The sequence below is a fragment of the Salmo salar genome, chromosome 10, assembly GCF_965601325.2.
Source record: "Salmo salar chromosome 10, fSalSal1, whole genome shotgun sequence".
Taxonomy (NCBI): Eukaryota; Metazoa; Chordata; class Actinopteri; order Salmoniformes; family Salmonidae; genus Salmo; species Salmo salar.
In genome coordinates, this window is record NC_138300.1 from 65,991,729 (window position 1) to 66,017,999 (window position 26,271).

At 42.4% G+C, this 26,271-nt stretch overlaps 1 protein-coding gene across 7 annotated transcripts in view; it reads left to right on the plus strand.

Annotated features, from left to right (window-relative positions):
- Window positions 1-26,271, plus strand: part of nap1l4a (nucleosome assembly protein 1-like 4a) — a 73,581-nt gene that overhangs the window by 23,335 nt on the left and 23,975 nt on the right. For all 7 annotated transcript variants that reach the window (XM_082957120.1, XM_082957118.1, XM_082957119.1 and 4 more), the window contains exons 5-9: window positions 357-443; window positions 6,009-6,140; window positions 6,305-6,376; window positions 6,658-6,797; window positions 8,419-8,564. In XM_082957120.1, coding sequence (XP_082813246.1) covers window positions 357-443; window positions 6,009-6,140; window positions 6,305-6,376; window positions 6,658-6,797; window positions 8,419-8,564 — 577 coding nt within the window. The remainder of the gene's footprint in view (window positions 1-356; window positions 444-6,008; window positions 6,141-6,304; window positions 6,377-6,657; window positions 6,798-8,418; window positions 8,565-26,271) is intronic.

Sequence of the window (26,271 nt, forward strand, 5' to 3'; positions counted from 1 at the left end):
TTAACAATTGGGAAAATGGCAGAGAAATATCTGTATGGCAATACTTTTGAGAAGTTAAATGAGAAGGAAATGCCAACTTTGCGAGGTGGAATGGAGTTGCAATGTTTAACCATCTGAAAGGGATGCACCATGAGACTTTAACAATTACTGGCACCAATGCCGCTACATTGTGAATTCACGTTGATTTTAATACATTTCTTATTTTAATGGAAAACCGATAAATTGTCACTTTGTCACATCCCTAGTAGTTAATAGTGGTTGGCTCTTTTAAAAAGTTAGTGTATGCTGTTGCCAGTCACCCCATTTTATTTTTTTATTTGTTTTTTGAATAGTGTGTGTGTGTGTTCTACCCACAGAGACGAGACGTGGTGACAGCCACAGTGGAACCCACAGACGAAGACTGTGAGTGGCACAACGACAGAGAGGAGGAGGAAGAGCTAGCGGTTAGTGAACTGATTGGCTCAAATGTATCATGCCCCTCAAATGCCTTGTAGCCAGTCACAGCTCAGTTCAGATGAAACCTTCAAACTAGGAACCAGAGTATACAATTCTGTTCCTGTTAACTCGAAATGACACAACGACAAGGTTCCAGTTTAACAAAGTTTACTATACTGTATGAACACACTACAAGGTAGCCATTACACTCACGGCTAGGTCCATCCACAAACTAATTTCCTGCGCAGGCGCACTCTTGACTGAGTGATAGCCCCGTAATAACAGAAATATAGGGATACTTAAAACATGAACTTAACAGTTCCAAATGAGAAAGCTAACTCTGTTCTTCCTCATTACTCCCATTTCAAATTATACATGGTGCTTGGTCACCTCAACAAATATTCATTATGGTATATTGTGTTAGATCTAGTTTAAATCATTACTAAACATTGAATATAAATTACAGAAGACATGAGAAGTAAATCGGATAAAGTTTGTTGCTAGTCTAAAGCAGTACTATTTGCCAGTCTAAAGCAGTACTTACAAATGTTTGTGTGTGAGATCTGTCTTGTAGAATATGGAGGGGCATGGCCACCAAGCACACAGGTGACCATAGTTTGCTTATTAAGAAGGGACACACCATTCCTAATTGAGGGAAAGTTTCTGTTCTAGTCCAGCTCTTTCAAAGTATTCCAAATATGTCTGTATCGTACAGGTTATAGTAACTTAACTGTAGAGGTGTTTATTGGCTTAGTTGACAACGTGCATTCAATTACAAGTGTTTCCTGTCACCTGGTGCCTTATGGGAGAGTAAGATGGCTGCCTGTCTCTGCAGGGGTTAGTTGGTGGTGTTCGGAGTCCTGGGGCTAGTCAGACTGATCTTCAATCTTTATATTTATTATTTACTTTGAGCCTGGTTCAGCATCTTGTTGGATGATTTGTATGTACCTGCTCCAAGAGCCTTAACCTCTTGGCGTTCCCCTAGGATAGGGGGCGCTAAAGCGATTTTTGAAAAAAAAATTGTGCCCATTTTAAACGGCCTCCTACTCAAACTCAGAAGCTAGGATATGCATATAATTAATACTTGTGGATAGAAAACACCCTAAAGTTTCTAAAACTGTTTGAATGGTGTCTGTGAGTATAACAGAACTCATATGGCAGTCAAAACCCCGAGACAGATCGTAACAGGAAGTGGAATTCTGAATTGCGAACTCAACTTCATCATGTTGCCTATTAATCACACCGTGAGCTATGGTTCATTGAGCACTTCCTATTGCTTCCACTAGATGTCCCCAGTCTTTACAAAGTGGTTTGAGTCTCCTACTGTTAAAACTGAATGAATGAGACGCTGTGGAACGTGGTCACACGGAGAGGGCCATCACCATTATGACAGCTAAATGCAGCACTAACCTTTGACAATCTTCATCAGATGACACACCTAGGACATCATGTTACACAATGCATGTATTCTTTTGTTCGATAAAGTTCATATTTACATATAAAAACAGCATTTTACATCGGCGCGTGACGTTGACTAACTATTTTCCCTCAAATGCCTCCGGTGAAACAGCCCTACAATTTACTAAATTACTATTCGAAAACATTTTCAAAATGTAATATTGTCATTCTAAGATTTATAGATGAATATCTCTTGAAAGCACCTGTAATGCCAGATTTAAAAATAACTTTACTGGGTAATCACACTTTGCGATAAAAGGGGATGCGATACTAAGAAAAATAGGCTAGCAATACAGGTCAGCGCCATCTTGGAACAATCACATATCAAATCTAATCTTGTATACTATTGTCAATAATCCCTTACCTTTGATCATCTTCATCAGAAAGCACTTCTAGGAATCCCAGGTCCACAACAAATGTATTTTCATTCGAAAAAATTAATCCTTTATATTCCAATAGCTTGTTACATTACATTACATTTAAGTCATTTAGCAGACGCTCTTATCCAGAGCGACTTACAAAATGGTGCATTCACCTTATGATATCCAGTGGAACAACCACTTTACAATAGTGCATCTAAATCTTTTAAGGGGGGGGGGGGTTAGAAGGATTACTTTATCCTATCCTAGGTATTCCTTAAAGAGGTGGGGTTTCAGGTGTCTCCGGAAGGTGGTGATTGACTCCGCTGTCCTGGCGTCGTGAGGGAGCTTGTTCCACCATTGGGGTGCCAGAGAAGCGAACAGTTTTGACTGGGCTGAGCGGGAACTGTGCTTCCTTAGAGGTAGGGGGGCCAGCAGGCCAGTGGTGGATGAACGCAGTGCCCTTGTTTGGGTGTAGGGCCTGATCAGAGCCTGAAGGTATGGAGGTGCCGTTCCCTTCACAGCTCCGTAGGCAATCACCATGGTCTTGTAGCGGATGCGAGCTTCAACTGGAAGCCAGTGGAGAGAGCGGAGGAGCGGGGTGACGTGAGAGAACTTGGGACGGTTGAACACCAGACGGGCTGCGGCGTTCTGGATGAGTTGTAGGGGTTTAATGGCACAGGCAGGGAGCCCAGCCAACAGCGAGTTGCAGTAATCCAGACGGGAGATGACAAGTGCCTGGATTAGGACCTGCGCCGCTTCCTGTGTGAGGCAGGGTCGTACTCTGCGAATGTTGTAGAGCATGAACCTACAGGATCGGGTCACCGCCTTGATGTTAGTGGAGAACGACAGGTTGTTGTCCAGGATCACGCCAAGGTTCTTAGCACTCTGGGAGGAGGACACAAGGGAGTTGTCAACCGTGATGGCGAGATCATGGAACGGGCAGTTCTTCCCCGGGAGGAAGAGCAGCTCCGTCTTGCCGAGGTTCAGCTTGAGCTGGTGATCCGTCATCCACACTGATATGTCTGACAGACATGCAGAGATGCGATTCGGCGCCTGGTTATCAGAAGGGGGAAAGGAGAAGATTAATTGTGTGTCGTCTGCATAGCAATGATAGGAGAGACCATGTGAGGATATGACAGAGCCAAGTGACTTGGTGTATAGCGAGAATAGGAGAGGGCCTAGAACAGAGCCCTGGGGGACACCAGTGGTGAGAGCGCATGGTGCGGAGACAGATTCTCGCCACGCCACCTGGTAGGAGCGACCTGTCAGGTAGGACGCAATCCAAGCGTGGGCCGCGCCGGAGATGCCCAACTCGGAGAGGGTGGAGAGGAGGATCTGATGGTTCACAGTATCAAAGGCAGCAGATAGGTCTAGAAGGATGAGAGCAGAGGAGAGAGAGTTAGCTTTAGCAGTGCGGAGAGCCTCCGTGACACAGAGAAGAACAGTCTCAGTTGAATGCCCAGTCTTTAAACCTGACTGATTAGGATCAAGAAGGTCATTCTGAGAGAGATAGCAGGAGAGCTGGCCAAGGATGGCACGTTCAAGAGTTTTGGAGAGAAAAGAAAGAAGGGATACTGGTCTGTAGTTGTTGACATCGGAGGGATCGAGTGTAGGTTTTTTCAGAAGGGGTGCAACTCTCGCTCTCTTGAAGACGGAAGGGACGTAGCCAGCGGTCAAGGATGAGTTGATGAGCGAGGTGAGGAAGGGGAGAAGGTCTCCGGAAATGGTCTGGAGAAGAGAGGAGGGGATAGGGTCAAGTGGGCAGGTTGTTGGGCGGCCGGCCGTCACAAGACGCGAGATTTCATCTGGAGAGAGAGGGGAGAAAGAGGTCAAAGCACAGGGTAGGGCAGTGTGAGCAGGACCAGCGGTGTCGTTTGACTTAGCAAACGAGGATCGGATATCGTCAACCTTCTTTTCAAAATGGTTGACGAAGTCATCTGCAGAGAGGGAGGAGGGGGGGGGGGGGAGGAGGATTCAGGAGGGAGGAGAAGGTAGCAAAGAGCTTCCTAGGGTTAGAGGCAGATGCTTGGAATTTAGAGTGGTAGAAAGTGGCTTCAGCAGCAGAGACAGAAGAGGAGAATGTAGAGAGGAGTGAGTGAAAGGATGCCAGGTCCGCAGGGAGGCGAGTTTTCCTCCATTTCCGCTCGGCTGCCCGGAGCCTTGTTCTGTGAGCTCGTAGTGAGTCGTCGAGCCACGGAGCAGGAGGGAGGACCGAGCCGGCCTGGAGGATAGGGGACAGAGAAAATCAAAGGATGCAGAAAGGGAGGAGAGGAGGGTTGAGGAGGCAGAATCAGGAGATGGGTTGGAGAAGGTTTGAGCAGAGGGAAGAGATGATAGGATGGAAGAGGAGAGAGTAGCGGGAGAGAGAGAGCGAAGGTTGGGACGGCGCAATACCATCAGAGTAGGGGCAGAGTGAGAAGTGTTGGATGAGAGCAAGAGGGAAAAGGATACAAGGTAGTGGTCGGAGATTTGGAGGGGAGTAGCAATGAGATTAGTGGAAGAACAGCATCTAGTAAAGATGAGGTCAAGCGTATTGCCTGCCTTGTGAGTAGGGGGGGAAGGTGAGAGGGTGAGGTCAAAAGAGGAGAGGAGTGGAAAGAAGGAGGCAGAGAGGAATGAGTCAAAGGTAGACGTGGGGAGGTTAAAGTCACCCAGAACTGTGAGAGGTGAGCCATCCTCAGGAAAGGAACTTATCAAGGCGTCAAGCTCATTGATGAACTCTCCAAGGGAACCTGGAGGGCGATAAATGATAAGGATGTTAAGCTTGAAAGGGCTGGTAACTGTGACAGCATGGAATTCAAATGAGGAGATAGACAGATGGGTCAGGGGAGAAAGAGAGAATGTCCACTTGGGAGAGATGAGGATTCCAGTGCCACCACCCCGCTGGCTCGATGCTCTAGGGGTATGCGAGAACACATGGGCAGACGAAGAGAGAGCAGTAGGAGTTCGACATTAGTTCAACATTAGGAGTTGTTCTTGTTAGCGCGTTCTGAAGGCTGCTCCTAAACTTCCGTCGTGCGCGGGACACCTCTTTCGAAAAAATGCATTTTTTTTTTATTTAGGTTCGTTCATGTCAAACGTTGTATAACATAAATCTTTAGGGCCTTTTTCAACCAGAGCTCCAATAAGATTCAAGGGGGAAGATTGCATTGTCTTTCAAAACGTTTCGAAAGGGGAGGGTAGCCAGGGGCGCCGGCGTCATAATGGTGATGGCCCTCTCCGTGTGACCACGTTCCACAGCGTGTCATTCAGTCAGTTTTCACAGTAGGAGACTCAAACCACTTTGTAAAGACTGGGGACATCTAGTGGAAGCAATAGGAAGTGCTCAATGAACCATAGCTCACTGTGTGAATTACATGCAAAGTGGTGAAGTTGAGTCCGCAATTCAGAATTCCACATCCTGTTACGATCGGTCTCGGGGTTTTGACTGCCATATGAGTTCTGTTATACTCACAGACACCATTCAAACAGTTTTAGAAACTTTAGGGTGTTTTCTATCCACAAGTATTAATTATATGCATATCCTAGCTTCTGAGTTTGAGTAGGAGGCCGTTTAAAATGGGCACGATTTTTTTTTCAAAAATCGCTTTAGCGCCCCCTATCCTAGGCGACCGTCAAGAGGTTAAAATGTGCTGCACTTGAACAAAAGGATAGCTCTCCAGCACAACTGTTGGTAACTGACAATTGCATAGTACATGCACGGATGGGGAATACATGAGAAATCAAAGTGTTGTAACAATTGTCTGCCTGTAGGAGGAGCTGAAGAAGAAGGCTGCTGTTGAGGAGAAGAAAGAGGATGCCGCCCCAGAGGAAGACCCCAAAGGCATACCTGAGTTCTGGCTCACCATCTTCAAGAGCGTGGACATGCTTAGTGACATGCTGCAGGTAGACTGTCTTACTTTCATGTGGGGCCTAGTCAGTGTGTGATTTCTCTCCTAACTAGCGCACACACAGCGGAGTGGTGAGTGATATGCTACATCTGAATGATATGCTACAATGTAAACACATTGGAGTGGAGTACTGCATTGAAGCAGTTTCTGTCCCATCAGGAACACGATGAGCCTATCCTGAAGCACCTTCAGGACATCCAAGTCAAGTTCTCTGAGCCTGGACAACCTATGGTAGGTATTACAATCCAACTGAGTCTGGGATCCATCTTTTTTTCCATCATTGAATCCTTTATCTGTGTCTGAACATAGAAAGTTGATATTGATAATTGAGTTCCTCTTCTGACTTGTTTTTTTCAGATCACATCCCTTTATTCATAGAATGAATACATTTCGTACAATAAACTGATCACATAGCTGATCAAATGACTTCTGTGTGTGTGAGACAGTGGTTTTTGTGAAGGTATTGTCTGTGTAATTTAGTAATTTGTCCCTCTATTGTTTCCCCTTGGCAGAGTTTCACACTAGAGTTCCACTTTGAGCCAAACGGCTTCTTCAACAACGCTGTGCTCTCTAAAGTCTACAAGATGAAGTCGGAGCCTGATGACGATGAACCCTTCTCATTTGAGGGCCCGGAAATTATCGACTGTGAAGGGTGAGGGTCAATGACATTAGGAGATTATCACGATTCTCTGTCTCAATACTCATAGCAAGGAAACAAAACATTTCCTCAGTAAAGCGGTCCTAATGTTGTAAACAAATAATGTTTCCATCAAGAGTCAAATGTCTATATTTTCTAAGCTATTGCACATATTTTACATGACAGGTTCTTAAAGGTAGTCAGCAATGCACGAAGTGAATGGCAATACCGGGTCAATTTCTGCAACAACTAATTGAAATGCTAGGCTTAACTTCCCAGCTGTTTCCAGACCCGCAGCTATCAAGTTGTAGCTGTTTAATGCGCATCTACTCTGAGTGCATTGTAACGCATCGCTCATCTGTTACATGTCATATCTCTGTTTAAAAGACCATAGAGTTAAGTGTTTTTCTTTTTTGCCATGGAAAATTGTGTATCATGGTATTGTGACAATAATAAACCAAAACCTCAAGGGACGTTTTCCCGCACATAGATTAACCCATAACTGTCTAAGCCTGTGGAGGTGGGTTCTACATTTACTTTCACGTCATTTAGCAGACGCTCTTATCCAGAGCGACTTACAAATTGGTGCAATCACCTTATGATATCCAGTGGAACAACCACTTTACAATCGTACATCTATATCTTTTTTTTGGGGGGGGGGGGGGGGTGTTAAAAGGATTATTTTAACCTCCGTGGGCAAGGTGGGACGCTTGCGTAAATGCTATAACTTCAATTTCTCAAACATTTTGGTGTACTATTTTACACCATTTTAAAGACAACTCTCGTTAATCTAACCACACTGTCCTATTTCAAAAAGGCTTTACAGCGAAAGCAAAACATTAGATTATGTCAGGAGAGTACCCTGCCAAAAATAATCACACACACACAGCCATTTTCAAAGCAAGCCTATATGTCACAAAAACCAAAACCACAGCTAAATGCAGCACTAACCTTTGATCTTCATCAGATGACACTCCTAGGACATTATGTTATACAATACATGCATGTTTTGTTCAATCAAGTTCATATTTATATCAAAAACCAGCTTTTTACATTAGCATGTGATGTTCAGAACTAGCATACCCACCGCAAACTTCCGGTGAATTTACTTAATTACTCACGATTAACGTTCAGAAAATACATAATTATTTTAAGAATTATAGATACAGACCTCCCTTATGCAATCGCGGTGTCAGATTTTAAAATTCCCTGTAGCTCAGTTGGTAGAGCATGGTGTTTGCAATGCCAGGGTTGTGGGTTCGATTCCCACGGGGGCCTGCACCGAAAAAAGAATGTATGAAATGTATGCATTCACTACTGTAAGTCGCTCTAGATAAGAGCTTCTGCTAAATGACTAAAATGTAAATAATTTTCCATACAAACGCATAAAAAAAAAGGTTCACTACGGGAAACCACTGTTTTTTGTTGGGGACTATCTCTAGCTTAAACTGACAGGTTTTTATGGGGTGCGGACATTGACTAGTGTTTTAAGGTCAGTCCTGGACTGAAAAGCTATTTCAATGGAGATTTTGCAGAAACCAGCCCTCAAAGTTTTACTCGTCATGTCAGTCAGCACATAGAGCAAAGTCCATTCAATTGTATAATTTCTCCTTTCTCTCCCTGCCCTCCCCTGTAGTTGTCAGATAGACTGGCATAAGGGGAAAGATGTGACGGTGAAGACCATTAAGAAGAAGCAGAAGCACAAAGGCCGTGGCACTGTCCGCACAGTTACCAAGCAGGTGCCCAACGACTCCTTCTTCAACTTCTTCAACCCCATCAAAGGTGAGAACACACCACAAACTAGTCTTTACACCCTTTTCACAGTTGTTACATTTTGCTCCCTTCAATTTAAATATAACAATGGATTAAATTGGGATTTTCCCCCCCACTGATCTACATGACCTACTCCACACTTTCAAAGTGAAAAAAACATTTGTCTTCATTTTCAAAAACGTCTATACATAGGTCTTCACACCCCTTGGTAGAAGCACCTTTGACAGCAATTACAAATCATTTTGAATACGTTTCCTCCAACTTTGCAAAACACTTGGGGCCCCATCTATCTATTGTTCTTGGCAAAATTGCTCAAGCTCATTCAAGTTGGTTGAAGATCATTGATGGCAGAGAGGGGAACAAGTCACAATTTTGCAAGTCTTAACCTTCAAGTCTCGTATTAAATCCCATGTAATAATAGGCAAGTCTCAAGTTCCAGACTCAAGTCCCTAATTTGGGGTTTTTGAGTCAATGGTTCAGTGTTTTATACTAATTTCAATGCCATTTTCAAGAAATGTAAGTAATATTTTCTCTTTTCCTTATACTAGCCTACTAGTACAATACATAGGCTTACGTAATAAACTCCATAGATCATGAAATAAATGTTTCCTTGAATCATCATTACTAATAGAAAGCCCATCCAAATATTTACAGCTAGTGTTGATAGTACAGTGGCTTGCAAAGGTATTCACCCCCTTGGCATTTTCCTATTTTGTTGCCTTACAACCTGGAATAAAAAAAAAAAAATGGGGGGGGGGGGTTTGTATCATTTGATTTACACAACATGTCTACCACTTTGAAGATGCAAAATATTTTTTCTTGTGAAACAAACAAGAAATAAGTCTTGAGCGTGCATGACCATTCACCCCCCAAAGCCTATACTTTTGTAGAGCCACCTTTTGCAGCAATTACAGCTGCAAGTCTCTTGGGGTATGTCTCTATAAGCGTGGCACGAATAGCCACTGGTATTTTTGCCCATTCTTCAAGGCGAAACTGCTTCAGCTCCTTCAAGTTGGATGGGTTCTGCTGGTGTACAACAATCTTAAGTCACACCACACATTCTCAATTAGATTGAGGTCTGGGCTTTGACTAGGCCATTCCAAGACATTTAAATGTTTCCCCTTAAACCACTCGAGTGTTTCTTTGGCAGTATGCTTAGGGTCATTGTCCTGCTGGAAGGTGAACCTGCCTCCCAGTCTCAAATCTCTGGAAGACTGAAACCAGTTTCCCTCAAGAATTTCCCTGTATTTAGCGCCATCCATCATTCCTTCAATTCTGATCAGTTTCCCAGGCCCTGCTGATGAAAAACATCCCCACAGCATGATGCTGCCACCACCGTGGCCCTGGCACCCCAATGGTGGAACAAGCTCCCTCACGAAGCCAGGACAGCGGAGTCAATCACCACCTTCCGTAGACACCTGAAACCCCACCTCTTTAAGGAATACCTGGGATAGGATATAGTAATCCTTCTAACCCCCCCCCCCCCCCCCCCCCCAAAAAAAAATTGAATGCACCAATTTGTAAGTCGCTCTGGATAAGAGCGTCTGCTAAATGACGTAAATGTAATGTAAATGTATGAGAGGTGTTGGGTTTGCGCCAGACATAGCGTTTTCCTTGATGGCCAAAAAGTTCAATTTTAGTCTCATCTGATCAGAGTACCTTCTTTCATATGTTTGGGAAGTCTCCCACCAAACATGTTTGCTTATTTTTTTCTATAAGCAATGGCTCTTTTCTGGCCACTCTTCTCTAAAGCCCAGCTCTGTGGAATGTATGACTTAAAGTGGTCCTATGGACAGATACTCCAATCTCCGCTGTGGAGCTTTGCAGCTCCATCAGGGTTTACTTTGGTCTCTTTGTTGCCTCTCTGATTAATGACCTCCTTGCCTGGTCTGTGAGTTTTGGTGGGCGGCCCGCTCATGGCAGGTTTGCTGTGGTGCCGTATTCTTAAAAAAAAATGTATAATGGATTTAATGGTGCTCCGTGGGATGTTCAAAGTTTCAGATTTTTTTATAACCCAACCGTGATCTGTACTTCTCCACAACTTCGTCCCTGCCCTGTTTGAGCTCCTTGGTCTTCATGGTTCCGTTTGCTTGGTGGTGCCCCTTGCTTAGTGGTGTTGCAGACTCTCGGGCCTTTCAGAACAAGTGTGTGTGTGATATATATATATATATATATATATATGAGTTCGTGTGACACTTACCGTAATTTCCGGACTATAAGCCGCAACTTTTTTCCCACGCTTTGAACCTCGCGGCTTAAACAATGATGCGGCTAATATATGGATTTTTCCCGCTTTCAAATGTTTTTTTAAAAAAAAACCACATTCTGTGACGTGCTCAGTTTTTGGGCGGCATGAAGCTTTCATTAGACCAATGAAATTGCCGAACGGGTTAAGGTCAAACAACTTTTTTGTTTACTGTTTAGATTAAATCGAGCGCTCTCAAACTTCCTATCATTCTGATTACGGTAGTCATTTTGTCACCCTCATCATGGTAAAGACACGGAGAAATGCATATGATGCAGCTTTCAAGTTGAAGGCGATTGATCTGGCTGTTGGAAAAGGAAATAAAGCTGCTGCACGGGAGCTTGGTCTTAATGAGTCGATAAGACGTTGGAAACGGCAGCGTGAGGAATTGACTCAGTGCAAAAAGACAACTAAAGCTTACTCCTAATTAAAAAAAAAATTGTTACAAGCCGTGTTTCGTTAAAGCCTGTGTAAAGTTCATTTGTTTCAATGTACCGGTAGGCACCTGCGGCTTATAGACATGTGCGGCTTATTTATGTTCAAAATAATATATTTTTTTTAATTCAGTGGGTGCGGTTTATATTCAGGTGCGTTCAATAGTCCGGAAATTACGGTAGATTGCACACAGGTGGACTTTATTTAACTAATTATGTGACTTCTGAAGGTAATTGGTTGCACCAGATCTTATTTAGGGGCTTTTTTGAAACAAGTAATTTTTCACTTCACCAATTTGGACTATTTTGTGTATGTCCATTACATGAAATCCAAATAAAACTCCATTTAAATTACAGGTTGTAACGCAACAAAACAGGAAAAACGCCAAGGGGGATGAATACTTTTGCAGGCACTGTACAGTCACATTTTGACTGACATTATGAAATCTCCAATTTGAACGAAGTGTTCTTATTTACCCCCTGACCACTACATGCGTGTTGAGGTCTGTGGTTGGCTGAGAAGACACATTCACGGAGACTCTTGCTCAGAGCGCATATTTTCAAGCGACAAGCGTTGAAAATATAGGATAGTGTTCTATTTTTTTCCCCCTTGCCTTTCTGCACCTTCTGGCGCAGTGGCACTAGGCAGAGCCAAATGTAATGGTCATTTCCCATATAACTCAATGTGATTCTCGGTTTTGAACAACGGAATTGCATGTTCACTGTAATGACAGAATTTAACAGGAGAGGAAGGTGGTGCTGCTCTTTTGGGAAATCCAAGTCTCGAGTGTTACAGTTCAAGTTAAGTCCAGAGTTTGTAGACGCTAAATTCATATGTCAAGTGTTTTATTATTTTTTGCCAAGTCGAGTAGTACTCAAGTCCAAGTCAGGTGACTCGAGTCCACAGCTCAGACTGATGAACCGCAATGTTTGAGTATTGTCTCTGGTTTTCCAGGACTTTGTAAGTATGCTTGGGGTCATTGTCCATTTGGAAGACACATTTGCGACCAAGCTTTAACTTCCTGACTGATGTCTTGAGATGTTGCTTCAATATATCCACATAATTTTCTTCCCTCATGATGCCATCTATTTTGTGAAGTGCACCACTCCCTCCTGCAGCAAAGCACCCCCACAACATGATGCTGCCACCCACGTGCTTCACAGTTGGGATGGTGTTCTTCGGCTTGCAAGACTCCCCCTTTTTCCTCCAAACATAACAATAGTCATTATGGCCAAACGGTTCTATTTTTGTTTCATCAAACCAGAGGACATTTCTCCAAAAAGTACCCATGTGCAGTTTCAAAACGTAGTCTTGAACCGTAGGATTGATTTGCAATTTTCGCACCAAAGTACGTTCATCTCTAGGAGACAGAACGCGTCTCATTTCTGAGCGGTATGACGGTTGCATGGTCCCATGGTGTTTATACTTGCATACTATTTTTTGTACAGATGAATGTGGTGCCTTCAGGCGTTTGGAAATGTCTTCCAAGGATGAACCAGACTTGTGGAGGTCTACAATTTTTTTTCTGAGGTCTTGGCTGATTTTCTTTTGATTTTCCCATGATGTCAAGCAAAGAGGTACTGAGTTTAAAGGTATGCCTTGAAATACATCAACAGGTACACCTCCAATTGACTCAAAGGATGTCAATTAGCCTAACAGAAGCTTCTAAAGCCATGCCATCATTTTCTGGAATTTTCCAAGCTGTTTAAAGGCACAGTCAACTTAATGTATGTAGATGTTTAACCCACTGGAATTGTGATACAGTGAATCATATTTTAAATAATCTGTCTAAACAATTGTTGGAAAAATTACTTGTGTCATGCACCAAGTAGATGTTCTAACTGACTTGCCAAAACTAGAGTTTGTTAATTAACAAGATATTTGTGGAGTGGTTGAAAAACGAGTTTTAATGACTCCAACCTAAGTGTATGTAAACTTCCAACTTCCACTGTAGATCCTCTAGATACACTGTACAGGAATTTAGTAATATTTCAACCAAGAACACATGAACTGCTACATGATCCCATCTGCACACACATACACATCACATGGAGACACAGCCCTACTGATTGTACTGTAGAGGACGTTTTTTTTGTGACCAACTTTTTATTTCATTTAGTCATTATTTTTTTTTTTTGGTTAAAAAAACCCCCATCAAAGATAACCCAAGCCATTCCACCCCTCAGTCCCCATCTTCCCTCCCCAACCAGAAACATCCCACCCCGCCTAGCATCAAGTATATTTCCGACTTCAACTGTATCATGGAGTATCAGGAATTGCTGTCTGTCTAGACAGAAACTTTGAAGTCAGATTTTGCAGTAAAAATGATTTACGTAGTTAGTGTTTTGCCTTTTTAGAGCAGAATAGAAAGTTGATGGGCTATCAACTATTTTCTCACACAATTCCATAGCCTGTAATACATGTTACGCAACATGGGCTAATAGGAACACTTATTTCATTCCATGCATCAACCAGCTGCACAACAAACTCTGAATGTTAGGGCTATCATGAAGTGTTTGATGTGCTTATCCATTGCATTTGCATTGATGTCAGAGTGATTAGAGGGACAATAGAGCACTGAGTACCAGGCCATTAGCGACTGACTAATGACCATCAGCGGCATTAGAGCGCAGATTTGGAGAAGCCTAGTTACCGTGACTCAAAGGTCACGTGGAACTTGACGGTCATGACCCGTGACTGCCGACGTGGCAGAAATGTGGTCACCGTAACAGCCCTAGCTGAGATTGGACCAATAAACACTCAACACTTTGTGGAAATCCATTCTGGTGTGTCTTTGGCCTTATAATTCGGGTAAATGTCATCCTGAAAAATAAAACTCAATCCAAATGTAAAGTCTTTAAAGACAGAGGTAGGTTTTCTTTTAAGGCAGGGATTGGCAACTTTGATGGGAGTGGGGGCAACAAACAAATTTCAACTAGTCGAGGGGCTGCAGTTGCACACCAATAATACACATTTTGCCATGCGGAGTAGAGAATGTTTGTTTTAAAGCAAGTTTGCTGCCATTTTACACATTTTGCCATGGAGTGGAGAGATTTTGGAATTGTATGTCTTATCTTTGGCTATGCCGGATTATGTTGTATGACAAGCTATTCTATAAAATCATTTCTCTGTAATCAATATTACCTGATTAAGCTAATCAGGTAAATGTAATTAACTAGAAAGTCGGGGCACCACGAAAGAATGTTTTTAGAGTTATCTTCCGAATAAACTCTTAACCTGTTGAGGACAGACGTTCCGCCTGCGGAACCCCTAGCCAACAGCCAATGGCATCGCACGGCGTGAAATACAAAACCAACTAAAATACCACAATTCAAATTTCTCAAACAATCAACTATTTTACACCATTTTAAAGACAAGACTCTCGTTAATCTAACCACATTGTCTGATTTCAAAAAGGCTTTACAGCGAAAGCAAAACATTTAGATTATGTTAGAGTACATAGACACAAATAATCACACAGCCATTTTCCAAGCAAGCATATATGTCACATAAACCCAAACCACAGCTAAATGCAGCACTAACCTTTGATCTTCATCAGATGACACTCCTAGGACATTATGTTATACAATACATGCATGTTTTGTTCAAGGAAGTTCATATTTATATCAAAAACCAGCTTTTTACATTAGCATGTTATGTTCAGAACTAGCATACCCACCGAAAACTTCGGTGAAATTACTAAATTACTCATGATAAACGTTCACAAAAAACAGAATTATTTTAAGAATTATAGATACAGAACTCCTTTATGCAATCGCGGTGTCAGATTTTAAAATAGCTTTTCGGCGAAAGCACATTTTGCAATATTCTGAGTAGATAGCCCGCCATCACGGGCTAGCTATTTTGACACCCACCAAGTTTGGGACAACCTAAACTCAGAATTACTATTAGAAAAATTGGATTACCTTAGCTGTTCTTCGTCAGAATGCACTCCCAGGACTTCTACTTCAACAACAAATGTTTTGGTTCCAAATAATCCATAGTTATATTCAAATAGCGCCGTTTTGTTTGTTCGTGCGTTCAGGTCACTATCCGAAGGGTGACGCGCGAGCGCATTTCGTGACAAAACATTTCAAAATATTCCATTACCGTACTTAGAGGCATGTCAAACGCTGTTTAAAATCAATTTTTATGCTATTCTTCTCGTAAAATAGCGATAATATTCCAACCGGGCAACGTTGTATTCATTCAAAGGCTGAAAGAAAAAAATGGAGTAGTCTCGTGGACGCACATCACCAGTGTCACTGTCCCCAGGCTGACCACTTACAAATTTTCCTGCTGTTCTTCGCCCAGAGACAGCAGACACCTCATTCCACTTTCTGGCGGCTTTAGAGAGCCAATGGAAGCCTTAGAAAATGTCACATTACAGCACAGATGCTGTATTTTCGATAGAGATGCAACAGAAGGAGAACACATTGTCAGACAGGGCACTTCCTGTGTGGAATCTTCTCAGGTTTTGGCCTGCCATGAGAGTTCTGTTATACTCAGACACCATTCAAACAGTTTTAGAAACTTTTGAATTTTTTTCTATCCAAATCTACTAAATATGCATATTCTAGTTTCTGGGCAGGAGTAGTAACCAGATTAAATCGGGTACGTTTTTTATCCGGCCGTGAAAATACTGCCACCTATCCCAAAGAAGTTAAAGACCTGGTAATCTTTTACCTCAATAGCAGTCAATATTTAATCGTCACCTTATTTAGTCTCATCTGAAAGTTGTTAATTCTTGGTTATTTTCACAAACCCTGGCTAACAAGTTGAATCAGCAATACAAAATTTGGTTGTATTAATTTACTAAATACCTAAATAATCACACACAATTTCATCTACACAGAATGGATCATACATTGATTACAAATTATGTCATAAAGGAAACGTCCCTAGCGGACGGAACAGATATGACGGCTGGTTACACAAAGAAAGGGGGTTGGGTTTTGAATGAAAGAGCGGGAAGACTGAGGAACAAAGAGATATTGTCTATTGGGCCGTAGGCAGCTATGCTGTCGTAAGTACAGTGTCTTATACATTCAAAATAACCGCCCGTTTGGAAAATGGAATAAATATTTACTCTGAGCTGCGCTTCGGTAGATTGGTCATAGATAGTAGGCCGGGTTGTCCTTTGAAGAATGTCTGGTGGTAGAACGTATACTTGGAAGTACCGTCGTCGTGTGGTAGGGTAGAATAGATACTCTGTCCGTCTACAGTTGCTGCGCTAACGCAACGGCTAGGAGGTATCACTTTAGTGAATAAGAGTTCAAAGTTCATACCAAGTTGCCATACTTTAAGCTCATGCTATATCCTGGCTGGTATAGTCGAAATTCATCCTTCCGACGTGTAGGTCGTCACCTTCACATTGAAATTCGATGCTAATTTCGTTAGGTTCTTGCTGAGGTTGGCTTAGTTCTGTAGGTGGTCTTTGTCCTTTCAACGTGGGGATGGTAAGTCCTCACGTCCTTGGAACAGGAAGTTACATTTTCGTAAAAGGGCTTATATAGGGTTGGGAGAGGGCCGTGTTTCATAGTTTACTACCAGTGTCTGTTCACATGGGCGGGGACACTGAGTTGAGCATATTTCACTCATGAAAACCAATTCTCTCATTTTAGAAGCTGAAATTACATTTGATCTTTTCACATAGTTTCATATTTAAACATTTAAATCGCACAATTCCATGTGAATCTGATAGGACGACAAACTATCATCAGTAATAATGTCTCAGACGCCAACTGATCTGACATCATATTCATTAAGTACCAACGCATATTTTCATCTGGTTGGATTACGGAAATATAGTTAAGTTTCCCACCTTTTGATGTTACTAGACTCTCCATGTTAACAAAGGGATTTTCAATCGTCACATCGGTAGAGAGAGGAAAAAGGGGAAAGGTACTTATGGGGGTCATAAACCCCCCCCAACAGGCCAACATCATGACATGTATAACTAATTGAATGCAATTCTGCAAATTTTTCCATGGTGCAGTTTTAAATATGACATCAGAGTGAGAATGACTAGCGAAATCAGTGGGTGACCCCCGTGCGGTAATTTATCTGGCCGCTAGATTAACTTTTATTCGAACTCGCAACAGTGAGTTGAGACCCCGACTGAGTAAAAAATACGCTTAACAAAAATCTAAACGCAACAATTTCTAAGATTTTATTGAGTTACAGTTCATATAAATGAATATGTTCCTTACGCCCGAATCTATGTATTCCACATAACTGGGAAAAAATATGCCTTCAAAAAAAGTTAGGGTGTGGATCAGAAAACCAGTCAGTATCTGGTGTGGCCACCATCATGCAGTGCAACATCTCCTTCGCATAGAGTTGTTCAGGCTGTTGATTGTGGCCTGTAGAATGTTGTTCCACTCTTCAATGGCTGGATATTGGAGGGAACTGGAACACACTGTTGTACACGTCGGTCCAGACCATCCCAAACATGTTCATCGGGTGACATGTCTGAGTATTAAGGCCACGGAAGAATTGGGACATTTTCAGCTTCCACGAATTGTGTACAGATCCTTGCGACATGGGGCCGTGCATTATCATGCTGAAATATGAGGTGATGGCAGCAGAGGAATAGCACAACAATTGGCCTCAGTATCTCCTTACGGTAGCTCTGTGCATTCAAATTGCCACCGATAAAATGCAATTGTGTTCGTTGTCTGTAGCTTATTCCTGCCCATACCAAAATCCCCCCCCCCCGCCACCATGGGGCACTCTGTTCACATTGTTGATGTGAGCAAACCGCTCGCCCTCAGGACGCGATACATGGGATCTGAAACTCCCCAAATACAGGTGTGCCAAACTTGTAGCGTCATGCCCAAGAAGACTTGAGGCTTTAAACGCTGACAAAGTTGCTTCAACAAAGTGCTGAGTAAAGAGTATGTATGTATATGTTGTTTTACTTTTTTTTTTTTTTATACAGTTGCTACAATTTCTAAAAACCTGTTTTTGCTTTTATTGTGTGTAGATTGGGGGTGAACTATTTAATCTGTTTTAGAATAAGGCTGTAATGTAACAAAATGTGGAAAAAGTCAAGGTCTGAATACTTTCCAAATGCACTGTATGTACAGTACCAGTCAAGTTTGGACACGTACTCATTCAATGGTTTTTATTTAATGCTTTTTTTCTACATTGTAGAATAGTGAAGACATCAAAACTATGAAATTACACATGGAATCATGTAGTGTCCAAAAAAGTGTTTAACAAATCAAAATATATTTGAGATTCTTCAAAGTAGCCACCCTATTCCTTGATGACAGCTTTGCACACTCTTGGCATTCTCTCAACCAGCTTCACCTGGAATGCTTTTCCAACAGTCTTGAAGTAGATCCCACATGCTGAGCACTTGTTGGCTGAGTTTCCTTCACTCTGCGGTCCAACTCACCCGGAACCATCTCAATTGGGTTGAGGTCAGGTGATTGTGGAGGCCAGGTCATCTGATACAGCACTCCATCACTCTCCTTTTTGGTCAAATAACCCTTACACAGCCTGGAGGTGTGTTGGGTCATTGTCCTGTTGAAAAACAAATGATAGTCCCACTAAGTGACAACCAGATGGGATGGTGTATCGCTGCAGAATGCTGTGGTAGCCATGCTGGTTAAATGTGCCTTGAATTCTAATTAAATAAGTGTCACCAGTAAAGTACAATCACACCACCTCCTCCATGCTTCACTGTGGGAACCACACATGCAGATCATCTATTCACCTACTCCGTGTCTCATAAAGACACGGCGGTTGGAAACATTTTTTTTTTTTACATTTGGACTCTTCAGACCAAAGGACAGATTTCCACTAGTCTGATGTCCGTTGCTCGTGTTTCTTGGCCCAAGCAAGTCTCTTCTTATTATTGGTGTCCTTTAGTAGTGGTTTCTTTGCAGCAATTAGTCTATGAAGGCCTGATTCGTGTAATCTCTGAACTGTTGATTTTTAGATGTCTGTTACTTGAGCTCTGAAGCATTCATTTGGGCTGCAATTTCTTAGGCTGCTAACTCTAATGAACTTATCCTCTGCAGCAGAGAACTCGATCTTCCTTTCCTGTGGCGGTCCTCATGAGAGCCAGTTTCATCATAGATCTTGATGGTTTTTACGACTGCACTTGAAGAAACTTTCAAAGTTCTTGAAATGTTCACTATTGACTCACCTTCATGTCTGAAAGTAATGGACTGTCGTTGCTCTTTGCTGTTCTTGCCATAATATGGACTTGGTCTTTTACCAAATAGCCCTATCTTCTGTATACCACCCTTAGCTTGTTACAACACAACTGATTGGCTCAAACGCATTAACATCTTGACCGCATGTGTACATGCAAAATAAATGTACACAAATGTTATTCAATCATTGCACCCACGCTGCTCTCGCGCCTCAACGAGCATCTGCGTGGCCAGGCGCTCAAATTGAAAAAGGTTCTATTTGTGACGCTCAGTTGTGCTGCAAGTCCGCCTCTCCCATCTCCTCATTGGTGTTTAGGAGCATATACCCTCGTGTGTGTGATTGAAAGATGAACTGACGTCCACACTCCAGTCGGTTGTAGTAATGCACCGTAAAGTTTTTTGCCAACCGCCATATAAAGTTCAAAGAAGTAAATTAGAAGCCTGAGGAAGGAGGAGAGGTGACAAAAAGGTCAACCAAATTCCATTCTCTTCTGTGGATTGGATCAGTATTTCAGGTAAAATAACAACCCAATGTTTATCTCAGGACATATTAGCTAACAGCAAACTAGCTAAATTGCCATAAAACATTAAACATTTTCGACCAGTCCCCAAATTAATATAATTGGTTCAGAGTTTTGATATTTCAACCTGCGAACACGTGTGTCTGGTTTGGTCAGCATGTTAGAAGGAAAGAAATTCCACAAATACATTTTTATTAAAGCACACCTGTTAATTGAAATGCAATCCAGGTGACTATCTCATGAAGCTTGTTGAGCGAATGCCGAGAGTGTGCAAAGCTGTCATCAAGGCAGTATAACATTTATTTTTATTCGATTATTTTCCAATGTGTTATTTCATAGTTTTGATGTCTTCACTATTATTCTACAATGTAAAAAATAGAGAAACCCTGGAATGAGTAGGTGCCCAAACCTTTGACTGGTACTATACATACATACATACATACATACATACATACATACAGTCGTGGCCAAAAGTTTTGAGAATGACACAAATATAAATTTTCACAGTCTGCTGCCTCAGTTTGTATGATGGCAATTTACATATACTCCAAAATGTTATGAAGAGTGATCAGATGAATTGCAATTAATTGCAAAGTCCCTCTTTGCCATGCAAAGAACTGAATCCCCAAAAACATTTCCACTGCATTTCAGCCCTGCCACAAAAGGACCAGCTGACATGTCAGTGATTCTCTCGTTAACACAGGTGTGAGTGTTGACGAGGACAAGGCTGGAGATCATTCTGTTATGCTGATTGAGTTCGAATAACAGACTGGAAGCTTCAAAAGGAGGGTGGTTCTTGGAATCATTGTTCTTCCTCTGTCAATCATGGTTACCTGCAAGGAAACGCATGCCCTCATTGCTTTGCACAAAAAGGGCTTCACAGGCAAGGATATTGCTGCCAGTAAGATTGCACCTAAATCAACCATTTATCGGATCATCAAGAAGTTCAAGGAGAGCGGTTCAATTGTTACGAAGAAGGCTTCAGGGCGCCCAAGAAAGTACAGCAAGCGCCAGGACCGACTCCTGAAGTTGATTCAGCTGCGGGATCAGAGCACCACCAGAACAGAGCTTGCTCAGGAATGGCAGCAGGCAGGTGTGAGTGCATCTGCATACACAGTGAGGCGAAGACTTTTGGAGGATGGTCTGGTGTCAAGAAGAGCAGCAAAGAAGCCACTTCTCTCCAGGAAAAACATCAGGGACAGACTGATATTCTGCAAAAGGTACAGGGATTGGACTGCTGAGGACTGGGATAAAGTCATTTTCTCTGATGAATCCCCTTTCCCATTGTTTGGGGCATCCGGAAAAAAGCTTGTCCGGAGAAGACAAGGTGAGTGCTACCATCAGTCCTCTGTCATGCCAACAGTAAAGCATCCTGAGACCATTCATGTGTGGGGTTGCTTCTCAGCCAAGGGAGTGGGCTGACTCACAATTTTGCCTAAGAACACAGCCATGAATAAAGAATTGGACCAACACATCCTCCGAGAGCAACTTCTCCCAACCATCCAGGAACAGTTTGGTGAAGAACAATGCCTTTTCCAGCATGATGGAGCACCTTGCCATAAGGCTAAGTGGCTCGGGGAACAAATCATCGATATTTTGGGTCCAGGGCCAGGAAACTCCCCAGACCTTAATCCCATTGAGAACTTGCAGTCAACCCTCAAGAGGCGGGGGGACAAACAAAAACCCACATTCTGACAAACTCCAAGGATTGATTATGCAAGAATGGGCTGCCATCAGGCAGGATGTGGCCCAGAAGTTAATTGACAGCATGCGAGGGCTGATTGTAGAGGTCTTGAAAAAGGGTCAACACTGCAAATATGAGCTCTTTGCATCAACTTCATGTAATTGTCAATAAAAGCATTTGACCCTTATGAAATGCTTATAATTATACTTCCGTATTCCATAGTAACATCTGACAAAAATATCTAAAGACACTGAAGCAGCAAACTTTGTGGAAATTAATATTTGTCACTCAACTTTTGGCCACGACTGTACACACAAGTATGTAGACATCCCTTGAAATTAGTGGATTCCGCTGTTTCAGCCATACCCGTTTCTGACAGGTGTGTAAAATCAAGCACACAGCCATGCAATCTCCGCAGACAAACATTGTCCGTAGAATGGCCTTACTGAAGAGCTCAGTGACTTTCAACGTGGCACCGTCATAGGATGCCACCTTTTCAACAAGTCTGTTCGGCAAATTTCTGCCCTGCTAGAGCTCCCGTGGTCAACTTTCAGTGCTGTTATTGGTAATATAGACATTTCTACTTCACAACAACGGCTATGTTGCCAGTTTACACAAGCTCACAGAACAGTACCCCCAAGTAATGTAACGTGTAAAAATGGTCTGTACTCGGTTGCAACACTCACTACCGAGTTCCAAACTGCCTCTGGAAGCATCCTCAGCACAATAATTATTCGTCGAGAGCTTCATGAATTGTGTTTCCATGGCCATGCACCTGCACACAAGCCTAAGATCACCATGCGCAATGCCAAACGTTGGCTGGAGTGGTGTAAAGCTCACTGCCATTGGACTCTAGAGCAGTGGAAACTACTGTCTGTAGTGAGGAATCATGCTTCACCATCTGGCAGTCTGACAGACGAATCTGAATTTGGCAGATGCCAGGAGAATGCTACCATAGTGCCGACTGTAAAGTTTGGTGGAGGAGGTATAATGGTCTGGGGCTATTTTTCATGGTTCGGGCTAGGCCCCTAAGTTCCAGTGAAGGGATATCTTAATGCTACAGCATACAACTACATTCTAGATGATTCTGAGCTTGCAACTTTGTGGCAACAGTTTGTGGAAGGCCCTTTGACAACAAGCGTACCCATAACATGCCACCACATTACTTGAAAATATGTAGGGTCAACTCTGATGTTGGATTTGCCCCAAACCTAAAATGTTTAATTTATGCCAAAATGTTTATTTCTGTGCGGTCTTAACTTACAGCTTTGTTTCGTCTGTGGGTACACGCGGTCTGTGGTTATGCGCAAAAAAATCTGAAATGTGCTTTCTACATTGCCAAATGTTACGTTCTTCACAAATTGAACTGTCAGGCCTCTGTCAAAGAATCATCCCCATTTTCAAGCTAATCTAGTGGCCCTTCTGTGTTTCTGCTATATTAATTTGGAAGTGGGATTGTGCTGCTGCTAAGGTGTTGCCACCACGCCAACTAAATATTTCTACCGGCGCTCTTTAAAGATACTAGAGCTTTCCTCAGCCAACAAGACGGCTGACAGCAAAATCAGTTTACTATTCAATTGATCAGCTTGTCGCATTCAATGAACATAATATTGCTCTCGAGGCACGTTCAAGTTGACTGCCGAAGGGAGAGAAACATGCATTCTGATAAACCCAGTCATTGCACAACATTCTTCATGCAATCATGGGAAAAACACACTTTGGAAAGAAGATTTGATGGCCACTCCTAAAAATGAGACCCACACAAATAACACAGGTATCCATGCATCAAAGGTAAGATGCATGGGTACCCATTAAAGGTAACTAAGCATGCAGAAAGCAAGATTTTACTTCAGGCCATGTGTAGCATACAGTAGTTTCTCTGCAGTTGTTCAACACAACCAGCAGGTGACGGTAGACTCTCACTCCTGCCCGCTGCACCCTGATCCTGGCAGTGGAACAGCTTTCCCCCAAATACTCATTCTGCACAGACTTCAATGTATCATATTGATCTGGTTACTAAGACGGCAAGCACTTTAGGCATTTTAAATATCTCTAGATGTGAATTTGATTAGTGAGTTTAAGATGCTCTTTGTAATAATAAAGTGCTTTATAAAGTACGCCTAAATGTGTTATTATATTTATACATCTGGAATGTGTCCATACTTAGAGATATACAGGACAGGGGCTGCTCACATTGCCTCTTACACAATGACTGTCTATTCATGGTTAGATGTGTTATTCACAGCCTGGTCTGTGTAGGCAGTCTCTGTTGTGGACTAGAATCAGACTTTTGTCCTACATACGTTGGACTTCAAAGCTTAGCTTACGTTAAAGACGTGAGCTTTCCATTCTTCGCCAAGACCGGAACTAAACTGTGTGCTTGTGCGACCCAAGATTTTGATTTGTTTACTTAGCTACAATCTCATTTACACATCACACACACCTCCAGTTTGGAGTTCTTATTGTCTTGGTGAAGAATGGAACACACACACAACTGTGTGTAAAACCAAAGGTGGTAGGACCATGTAAGTGTGCCCCAACTAGTGGGTCTATATCACTGTCACAAGGTGATTTGCATATCTTAGGTAATCTGAATGAGTAAAAAAAGCACCTTTTTTTATTTGAGCTCTTGACTCACATTTTCTATCTATTAGTCAGCCCTTCCTTTCAAACATGCATGCACCAATCCTGAATCCTCACCTTCAAACTCTGAATACCTCTTTGGTGTATCCGAGGCGTGTGATTGGTAGATATTAATACTGTAGCTCAGGTGTGTGTTCCCTCAGGGTGGGGCCTGCGTAGTCAAGTCTCTGAATACGCTATCTTTCAAACAATAGTTCTTCTTTGTAAAGAAAAAGACATAAATTGTACACCTCACCCTCTGACTCACTTCCCGCCCTTCAATGTAAGCCAACATTTAGTTCAATTCAGTGTAGCCAAAAATGTCTTGACATATGAATTCAACTCCTATGTTCCATCCTCTTGTTTTTTTACTTCATTCGTAAGTCTCTACCTAATCTTCTTTCCTATTTTTATCTTCCCTTGAAGAAAGTTAAGTCCATTCCATCATCTCCTATCTCCCTGCAATCAGTGTTGTCTCTCAGGCTATGTGAGTGGGAAATGGGGAAAATGCTGGCTAAGGGCTAACCTTGACTCATCTGACTTTCCCTCTATAGCAGACTCCCTGGAATGCAGCCCTGCCTGCCTGGTACCACTGTGGGAATGTGTGCGTGCGTGCGCACACCCCCACCCATGTGTTACTGTCAAAGAAGGTTTATACTTATGTGTGAGTGTTGTCTGTTTGAATGATTGTTTATTGCACAAGCGTGTGAGAAGTGAATCGTATGTATGTACACTACCGGTCAGAAGTTTTAGAACACCTACTCATTCAAGGGTTTCTTTATTTTTACTATTTTCTACATTGTAGAATAGTAGTGAAGACATCAAAACTATGAAATAACACAAGGAATCATGTAACCAAAAAAGCGTTGAATAAATCAAAATATATTTTATATTGGAGATTCTTCAAAGTAGTCACCCTTTGGGCATCAGGTAGCCTAGTGGTTAGAGCATTGGGCCGGTAACCAGAAGGTTGCTGGATCGAATCCCCGAGCTGACGAGGTAAAAATCAGTCGTCTGCTCCTGAGCAAGGCAGTTAAACCCACTGTTCCCCAGGCGCAGATGCCGTGGTTGTCGATTTAAGGCACCCCCCCCCCCTTCATCTCTCTGATTCAGAGGGGTTGGGTTAAATGCGCAAGACACATTTCAGTTGAATGCATTGTTGTACAACTGACTAGGTATCCCCCTTTCCATTGCCTTGATGACAGCTTTGTACGCTCTTGGCATTCTCTCATCCAGCTTCATCTGGAATGCTTTTCTAACAGTCTTGAAGGAGTTCCCACATATGCTGAGCACTTGTTGGCTGCTTTTCCTTCACTCCGTGGTCCAACTCATCCCAAACCATCTCAATTTGGTTGAGGTCGGGGGATTGTGGAGGCCAGGTCATTTGATGCAGCACTCCATCCCTCTCTCTGGTAAAATGTAATCATAGCGCTTGATGACTGCATTTGAAGAAACTTTCAAAGTTCTTGAAATGTTCACTATTGACTGACCTTCATTTCCTAAAGTAATGATGGACTGTCGTTTTCTATTTAATTATTTGAGTTGTTCTTGCCATAATATGGACTTAGCCCTATTTGGTAAAAGACCATCTTCTTTATACCACCCCTACCTTGTCACAACACAACTGATTGGCCCAAACGCATTAAGGAAAGAAATTCCACAAATTAACTGTTAAGAAGGCACACATGTTAATTGAAATGCATTCCAGGTGACTACCTCCATGAAGCTGGTTGAGAGAAGGGTGACTACTTTGAAGAATCTCAAATATAAAATATATTTTGATTTAAGACTTTATATTTTTGTAACCAAAAAAAAAGGCAACATGTAAAGTTTGTCACGTTTCATGAGCTGAAATAAAAGATCCCAGGAATCTTACATGCACACAAAAAGCTTTTCTCTCAAATTTTGTGTACAAATTTATTTACATCCCTGTTAGTGAGCTTTTCTCCTTCGCTCAAATAATCCATCCACCTGACCGGTGTGGCACATCCAAGAAGCTGATTTAAACATTATGATAATTTATTGCCCCCTTGTGGTG